Source organism: Strongylocentrotus purpuratus, unplaced genomic scaffold, assembly GCF_000002235.5.
Source record: "Strongylocentrotus purpuratus isolate Spur 01 unplaced genomic scaffold, Spur_5.0 spur5_scaffold_9, whole genome shotgun sequence".
Classification (NCBI taxonomy): Eukaryota; Metazoa; Echinodermata; class Echinoidea; order Camarodonta; family Strongylocentrotidae; genus Strongylocentrotus; species Strongylocentrotus purpuratus.
Window position 1 is genome coordinate 1,015,361 of NW_022145615.1, and position 9,640 is coordinate 1,025,000.

Sequence of the window (9,640 nt, forward strand, 5' to 3'; positions counted from 1 at the left end):
AATGACAAAGGACGTTTCAGAAAGAAATCATTCATAATAATGAGATGTACAAGTATACATTGCATTGTTATATTCATGTGATTGATGTTTGATGGAGAAAGTTTGTGGTCAGAGACAAACTTATATTAGAACTTTAGTGAAAATTAAATTATGGTTTTTTGTTGAATCATTTAGAATAAAAATTGCAAGCTAAAATATCAAGTCCCAAGTATCAAATCAAAACCATTGTGTATAATTGGACAATCACTAGGTTGATGGTAAATACTAGGGTATTTAACGTGGAGATCCATGTGCTTTGAAATGGATAAGGAAATATTGAAAGCTCTGTGTCTGCCAACACAATAGAAAGCCAAACATATGTCGGCTTCACAAGACATCATGTAACGCATACGATGATTCCTTTTCTTCCCTTCAAAAGGGAGCTAAATATGTGGTAATTTAAATGTCATCCTGGCATGATATTAATAATAAGGTGGGGTGGAAATTACGTTGTAGGTTTGCACAGTTTTGACAATACCCTGGGGAGCCTAAGGGCACCGAGAGAAAGGAGAGATGGTTGGAGAGTGGAGGACAGACGGGGAGGGAGCCGCAGAGACGAGAGGGCGATATAAAAATCAGCCGAAAGTTGGCTGTCTTTCAAACGCTGCCTGGCTGTTCTAGGTTACGGCTGCCCTGGCCGGCCGCTCATTACGTCAGGGGTAAATTGCGCAGAAATTATTGGTTATTAGGCCATTATTTCTGCATTTGTTGGGTGGTGATGTCTGCCTGGCTTGATGTCGTAGCGAGCCCCCAAGACTTTTTTGATGACGACTTGATTGATCAGGCCTCATATATGCCTTTATGCTTCAGGATCAAGTGTACTGGGTCAGATATGAATTTCATTTCTGAAAAAAAAAGTTGATATGGTTCTTCTCCTTGAGGTGACACTGCTTGTATTCTTCCTTTCATCCATCTAGTCTCGGTTTCTATGATTCAAGCCACTTATAATTATATGCACCCTGGTGTATGAGGTACATTGTAGATTATCTGAGATATATACACATGTAAGGAAGAATGTTACAGTTCAGTTACATGGGGGTGTGCAAAAGTTTCAAAGTTAAAGTTTGCTCTACTAAAAAAATTACACAAAATATATCTAGAAGATGTATAAAGTAATTACAACTGAAACTAAAAAAATGATGGTTAACCCAATATAGCACTACACAATTTCAAATTTTCATTTAAATATTTCATCATTCATGTTCATAAGAACACTAAGTAGTTTAGGTTTAGTTTTTGCAATGTCATGAATTGAAATCTCTATAAAGATCACACAGCAGAGACAAGAATAGTAGGTTTCCTTAGGAGACATTTTATTGACATGATTTTCAAGGTAAAAAAAATGCAGAAAGGTGGTCTTTCTCTACAGGGGATCGTTGAAGCAGGTTTGAATGTAACAGGCTTTGCTGAAAATGTGTGTTATATAAGAACTGTTTTTATCTAAGAGGTTAATCCTTGAATAATTGGTATGCTACTTCCTTGAAATTTGATTTAAATTCAGCTTATACTAGGCTACATATAGGAAATTAAAAAGCAGTGGGTTTAATGCTTCCTTTTGATCATATTAAGATGATTATGGTCATCATTTAGACACTCATCTTACATCAGGATATCTGTATAGTAAACTATTGTATGATGAATACTTCCTTTACATCTAAATCTGAGTTTATTAGGACAGGTTTGTTAAGAATTGAGCTTACGGATACTGGAACTATACATATACAGTTAACAACTAATTATTCATACCCTTTGTAAATTTGATGTTTTTTCTTCTTTTTTGTAACTTAAGAATGAATGGTAGACTTATTAGAATAAGAGCCTCTGTTGAATTCTTTTAGATGAACACTTTAAAATTTAACATTCTCAAGAAACATAAATAGGGACGCTTCAATGTTTCAAATACTTGGTAAAGGTATAAATAAGTTAGTTTTTAACTGTATAAGCTGTGTGTAATCACTATTTCTTTCAAGTGCTCTAATTATCTAGTTAAACCACATACATTTGTATTTCCTCTGTGGCCTAAAGGCATTGTTTAGCAATGTTTCCAGTTTTTATAAATCTTAGATGCATGGTTATCGGTGTCTGTGATATGGTGTGATATTGAAGCCCTAAACAAATTGCGTAAGTAAATTCTTAATTCCATGATCACGATATCATGTGTTGTTGTTTTGTGTTGTATTGAAACCCAAGTCAAATCTTAAATCCATTATAGGTCTTCTGTCCAAAGGGATTTAGTAAACAGTGTACATGTATAACTGTGGGTGTACAGGATTGACTTCCTATCCGACTTAATTCTTCAAACAATGCATCCTTCGATCTCCGTCAAACTGAGAAAGATCAGAGCAAAGGTCTGAAAAAAAGACAAATTAGAAAGACAAAAAAATCACCAAAATGGTTAAAAAGGGAGAAGATAAAATGAGAAGAACTCGCAGACAAAACCAGTGACCCATTGTGCCTATTCCAGTGTGTAAATTGACATTTGCCTGATGTTCAAAGTACGTCACAACGATGCAGTTGAAAGTCAGAAATTTTTGTCTTGTTTTTCTCTTGCCATTTTCTTCCTCCGTTCGTTGCCATCCCTCCCGCATCCATTCTCTGATCTGTTTTGAGACTTTAGCTTGGAGGAAGGGAAGAAAGTGATGTCAAGTTGGAAAGATAAGATCAAAATTTAGTTCTTGCGGTCTTCGATCAGCTTCTTACATGTGTGCAATGCATGTTTTCATTTAAGACGTTGTCGTGTGTCTCATCTCAATTCTAGCTATACTTGGTGAAGATGATATCGCAGACTCTGCTGTGTGATATGACCAGAATCTTTCCATTAAGTTATTCTTGTATCAAACATGGAATATTTGAGAGGATTGTTTTTTCTTCCTTTGAGTGCACGATGATCAAAAAGGGACCCTTTCAATAGAAACACCTTCTTAAAGAGAAATCTAACCATAATAGAAAACTACTGCAGAGGGAAGCAGAACAGTCACAGAAGTAATACGGTGAAAGTTTGAATGAAATAGGACAAAAAATGAGAAAGTTGTATTTTTTTAAAAGTTGTAATCACTATTAGCTATGGGCTCTTCAAATTGGCAACTGTCCCATTTGTTCCAACACACAAAATTAATACAAATTTAAGTTTTTCAAAAAAGCATTACTCAGAAAGGGTCTTTACTCCTTATATAATAATATGTTATCCATGATAATTGATATATTTTGAGTGGTGCCCCAAAAGAGAAGCCATCTAAGAAGAAAAATACAGAAATAAATGATACTTTCGTTCATGACAAATGGGAGAGTTATCTGCGACTATGGCACAATCCACTGACCAAACTTCCAATTTTAGATTTGCATAGAGTAAGTGATCTCATATCCTTTGTTTAGACCTTATCTCATGTTCACTTCTAATAACCATACACAATCATTTCCTATGAGGCAAAGTTTATGTCGGGTATGAAGAAAACAAACAAACATAAGCACAAACAAACAAACAAACATAAGCACAAACAAACAAACAAACAAAACTGCTACACTTGTGATTGTTATTTTCTGAAAACTGTTTGATTTATTCATTTCAGTTATGTCAAACTGTACTTGTTCAGTTCCGTATTTAATGAACAAATCTGTATTAAATTATTTTATATTTTGAAAATATGGCTTCCTCATAAGTGGACCAATGTTGAACATGTATCTTTAATATTGCCAAGAGAACAGGAGTCAACTTTCTTCCATATTAAAGAGATTGGGTAACTTTGTCTCAGATTCTAAACAAAATCCTGGATTTAGCTCAGACTGCAATCATAATCATAAACCTTTAGGTCAGTCAGGAATCTTGTGACGTTTACAATCCGATCGCCCGTCTAATTACCAAGATATTTATAATTGGAATTTGAAATTTCAAAAAACGTTTTCCCAACGGTTTATATAACACTACAGTCTATCAGGGAAAATGAGTATTGTAAAATCGGTCACTCAAAGACCTTTACTTCTTTGGAGCACTTCATGATCATTTTGAAGTGAAATTTTTTTACGGCTTCAATATTAGACCTTATCGCAGACGCTGATAACACGTTGGGCCATGCATCTCAGATTTGGCATTGTTAAACAATGCCTTTAAGAAATGTCTACTGAACCTTCTTCATAATATATTTTCAGACAGGTACAGTACCTCTGAAAACTCAATAATATTAGTGAAATAAAAGTCATTTGAAACCTTTTAAAACTTGTTGAAATAGTCAAACCATAAAATAGCATCACATTTCAATACATTCATGCAAATCTTTGACTGTATAATGGATCATTTTGTCACTCTTAAAAAAGAACTAGTTTTCTAATGCTGAAAGAAGAAGAATAAGACACGCTGACAGGAAGTCAATGCATGTAATTACACCTTTTATTCCAGTCGATGAAGGTGATTTGAGGCATGCAGAGGAATTCTAAGTTGATTTCCTGGAAAACTGTTATAAGAGACCTTTACATGAAGGTTAGCTAGCTCATCAGAGAGGAGCTGTGGATAGATAGAGGGTGACCTGACATTTGCTCAAGTGACAATTTCTCCAAGCTTTATTTTATGAAAGATATAGGGTTAGGAATAAGTTTGCAATTTGATTTTAGGTTAGGTTTAGGGATAGGGAGAGAGATAAGGTTTGAATTAATCACCAAAATTCTTAAATTAAAGCATCAAATTTCTTGACTTGCAGGTAGCCTGTATTCAAAACCGTTCTAAAATATAAATGCAACTATCGGGACAGGTAAATTTCTATATGGGCCTTCATATTTGAAAAAAAAAATCATTAAATTTGTTCATTGATTGGAATATCTTAAGGATTTCTCTTGATATACGCTTTTCCTTTGATACCTGAATCCTTCAGGTTGGACTTAAAGCTGCAGGTCCCCTGTCAGGTAAAATCAACCACATAGATAACTGTGGATGATAAGAGGATGGTACTAAAACTATTGAAAATGATTTTAATCTTGTAGCTTGGAATCCTTGCTATTTAAATGTCATATATGCTCTAATGTCAATCAACAGAGATCAAGTCATTGTTTTGTCAAAAACGGCTGCCTCTTCTGTAAAATTTTCAAGGCAACAATATGTTTTTGCCTTACATTTAAATCATTGTATAATTTGTTTATCATTAGACTTGTATTCCAGTGACAACTGTGTCAATGAATTTCAAGTTGATTTGATGTCTTTTGAAGCTGTGAGATTAATTCATCTTCCTTTTCCATTTTCAGTATCAAGAATACATCAGATTTTTAATGAGAGAGGATTTCTCTTATGTAAATCATGCACATCTTAGAACAAAAATTAGCAACACACTCCTTTTGTTAGTTGTCAGTATATACACCTACAAAAAGATGTGTAGGGAGACAGAGTGGGAGACTGACTTATCTCTCTCTCTTTTTCATCCTTCTTCCTTCATCCTTGGTCTGATCGAGAAACATTAGCCTGTGGCTGTTTCTTCAACTGGAAAACTTTTGGCTTTTGGTTGATGCAAGGGTTTGCGCCCATATGCATATGTATGGTGTTCTCCTGCAAACGAACAACAGCTTAAACCGCCCTGGGGATGGTGAGGCGTACATTGCTTCGCCGAAATGCAGCTTGTGTCTTTCATTAAGGAGGTGCGCCGGCTATTTGCATTTTTGTCCTCTTTGGGTCTGTTTGTTTGGTTCATCACATTTGAATGTTGGGTTTTTATAGTGATCTGCGGTGGTCGGAAATTCAATTTGAGTTTTTTTAGGTGCCGACCGTTGTTGGCATGACAATTGTGCTGCTGCCCACGTAAAACTGAACTAAGGAAGGTTAGAATATGTCAATGACTGACTTAAAAATCTTGTATAGAATTAGAATTAGAATTATGTCTCTACAATCGTAGTCATGGTTTACTTTGCTTTGTAAGAATTACTATTAAAGTAACAGAATGTATGTTAAAACATACAGTGTACAGTGTACGTATATTGAAGGTGTCTTTGTTTGACTGGTATAGCATGTATCAGATCAGACTCCTACATGTATTTGGTACATAAAACTATAGAGAGACAATAATCAAACAATTTCCTTTAAAACAGATAACATTTTAGCTTTGCTTTTCAGAGCTTTTTCACTTTTACAATAACCCTCCTCTCTCTATCTCTCTTTCTTTCTCTCTCTCAATTTAGTTTGATCATACTTTCCCTCTTTCTCTTTGTCTCTCTGTCACCCTTTCCTTTTCAACTTAATGAATTTCTGTCTTTCTCTCTCTCTCTCTCTCCCTCCCTCTCTCTGATTCTCCCCACTCTTTCTCTACTGATCTGTATTCATTATCTTTCTTACTCTCTGTCTTTCCCACGATCTCTTTCTCTCTTACACCTTCTCAATCTCCCTTCCAATTGTTGAAAAGTCTATTTAATCTGTTCTTTCTTTTCTGAAGTCTTCTGTCTGTCTGTCTGTCTCTCTCTCTCTCTCTGTCTCGGCTGTCCCACTCTGTTCCTTGACCAAGCAGTAATTCAATTCCGTAGCGCACCACGTTGCTTAGCATCAAGACATTCGTGACAATCCTGGTCCCAATGAGAATCAATCTCGACCGCCCGCCCGCCCTCGTCTATTCATGGACGGGAGCTTCATAAATTTTGTGCCGGCTTCAAAATTAATCTGAATCTGCAGAGAACTTGCTTGTCCATCACTTTGGTAGTTGCTGGACATAGCAAAAAATGTTTGACCAAGAGGGAATTGAACATCATGAGATGTCACAGGTTATTGCATCAATAAGAGAAGAGGAATACACTTAATAAGTTATTCCAACCTGGCACTTCAAATCATTTGTGTGGTTCAGTTTCTCTCACGGGGTAAATTGATCTGATATTTTACCAGATCTCTCTCATTTATGTACATTCTCTGATGAAAAAAAGTGCTTCCTGGAAATAGATTTTGATTTGAATGAGTCGAATATTTTATATTTTATGAGTTTACAACAATATGCAGGCACCTGGGACGCATGGGCACCCAACATCTAGGCCTGCCCCCCCCCCCCCAATTTTGAAACTTTACATAGGGTCAGTACATACAGACTGTAAAAAGGTCGATTATGACCCCCTTCTAAAAAGGTTAGTGTGGATGTAGCCCTGCCCTATCCCATATCAATATGTCATATATCAAACTCGGTCACAATTGACTTGGTTCTGAGTCGGTCACAGTGGGAGATCTCTGCCTTCATCTCATATGGAAACGTCTATGATGATGTTAGGCTTGTATTTCACTTGAAATGTCATTAGCTCAAAATAAAAAAAAGAGTTTCATGCCCACGCAGGCTATATATAGCATTGTGGGTGGTGAGGCTTGAACAAATACAATTCTCCTCCTATCTTCTCTTGTTGTCTACATGTATGTATTTGTTGAACTCTCTGCTAATTTCTATTCCCATTTCTCCTCCTCTTCTTCCACGTAGATGCCTTACAAAAACAGATTTTTCTTCCCAAAGCACATTCATTCTATCTTCAATCCGCTTCTGTGCATTCATTAACATGACTCTTCATGACTCTTCGTTGCACTTTTTTTTTTTTTTTTTTACTTCAATGATATTTTATTGTACTTTTGCAATCTGTATTTCATGTATGTTCTTGTTATATGAGAGTTACCACATTTTCAATCTAATTACATCTATATTTTTATTTTATCTCCCAATTTATATATTTCATAATCTTCTGTTTTGATCTAAAGTGCATTCTAGATATCATCAAACTTTCTGCCCCCTCCCCCTCTCTCCCTCTCTCTCCGTTACTCTCTCTCTCTCTCTCTCTCTCTATCCCATCTCCCCCTCTCTTTGAGCCTTCATTTTATGTCATTGATAATTTATCAGAATCTATCAACCTGTCAAGTCAAATAAGGGATTTCTTGGAATCAGAAACCATTACATTGCTTTCATAACAAATATGTTCATATCATCATTAGATATACAGCATATTGACATTTGTCTTTATTGAATTTTTTGTTCTTGTTACAGGGTATTAGCTGCAATAAGGGAGTTTACAGATAGCCCATGGTACAAATGACCCCAAATATCCACAGATGTTTTACACATGGGGAAGTTCCACTTTGAGCATCTTAGAATAATAACTGCCAAAGTCCGAGATGTGCTTCATGAATAGCTTTTGTTTGCCCTCTTGAAAATAATACTTCCTCCTGCGTATCATAGAATGTACCGTTGGTGCATAAATGAATAATGTTACATAACTTTCATGAGCGCATATCCAGTATTCATGTCTGTGGGTTTTATCATTTTGGTACAAATGACCTTTATCTGCCCATGCGCAGATTGTATCTGTAAACTCCCTTATGCTTTATGGAATACATTTTGCTTTCATGCATTGTTTGCATTGTTTATCAGAATTTGGTATCATTTAAATGCCATTATATTGTAACTAAAGAGAAAATGGTAAATTTTTCTTATACCCTCAAATCACTTTGTATTACTGCATTTTATCTTTTTTATGCATTTTTTTGAAGTTTTTTGAAGGACCATAATTATGCAGAGATATTCAAAGTGCTTTTGTTTGGTACAAAAGTTATTCTTTACATCTGAGTGCAAATAGACTTTTGTTTCATTCGATGTTATTCATTGAAATATATCTTAAATTTCTATTTCCTATCTTTATCATTCTTACAGGTTGGAAGCAAAAGATGCCATCTCATCCTGGTGCAGTGAACCACAGCGATGAAGAGGACGACGACGATGACCTTGATGACCTCGGGCGTGGCAGTAGCATCACCTCCCCACTCAGCCCCAAGACCCCACCCATCCAGATCCAGGTCAACGACATCAGCCTTGATACCGGTGGAGGTGGTGGGGAGGGTAACGTAGTGGGCGGGGCAGTTATCATACCAACCCTACCCAGCCATCATGTGGTGATACCCCTTGCTCCTATCGCTACCACACCGGAGGATAGCTCCCCTGAGGACGAGGATGGGGACTGCATCTCCATCCTAGGTGATGCGGTGGATAAAGAGAAGACCAGGAGGTACAGCTGGGGACCGGAACCAGACGACTCCCTCAGGGCAGAGGTAGATGATGGAGGATCTCTCTCTGCGGCTTCTAGGAGGTAACAAGGATGTCATTATTTAGTAATAGATACTTAACTTGGCACCTCAAGGTGATCAGCAGAGATCGTTCAGAGCAATCATCATGAAATAAAAATGATGCCATAGAAGATGCTATCAAAATTTGTTATAAATTATCTTTTTTATAAAATACCTCGTATTTAGTCATTAAAGGCAAATTTATTGTGTTTGTCATTGTGTTAAGTATTCACTGTTAAACAAAAACATTAACATTGTTCACTTGAGAAGTTGACTTTGTTTAACCATATTCAATTTAATAAATTGCCATTGTAAATGAGTTGAGTGAACCATTGTGTCATGAAAACCTGTGTGCAGAACAAATGAAGGTTATACATGTAGCGATGTCATGTTGATGTCATTCAAATATTAACTTTTCATGCCCAGATCTATTCTACATTAACCTTAAACATGCCAGAACAGTCATATTAGTTGGAGTGGAACATTAGAGTCAACAGAAAATAACCCCATTTGTTGTTTTCATGCATATAGCTTCCCCTTTTTCATGCATCTGGCTTT

At 36.1% G+C, this 9,640-nt stretch overlaps 1 protein-coding gene across 13 annotated transcripts in view; it reads left to right on the plus strand.

The window, feature by feature from the left end:
- The window catches only part of LOC574669 (rho guanine nucleotide exchange factor 28), a 195,924-nt gene that overhangs the window by 119,501 nt on the left and 66,783 nt on the right, over positions 1-9,640 (plus strand). For all 13 annotated transcript variants that reach the window (XM_030977381.1, XM_030977376.1, XM_030977373.1 and 10 more), the window contains one exon: positions 8,673-9,105. In XM_030977381.1, coding sequence (XP_030833241.1) covers positions 8,673-9,105 — 433 coding nt within the window. The remainder of the gene's footprint in view (positions 1-8,672; positions 9,106-9,640) is intronic.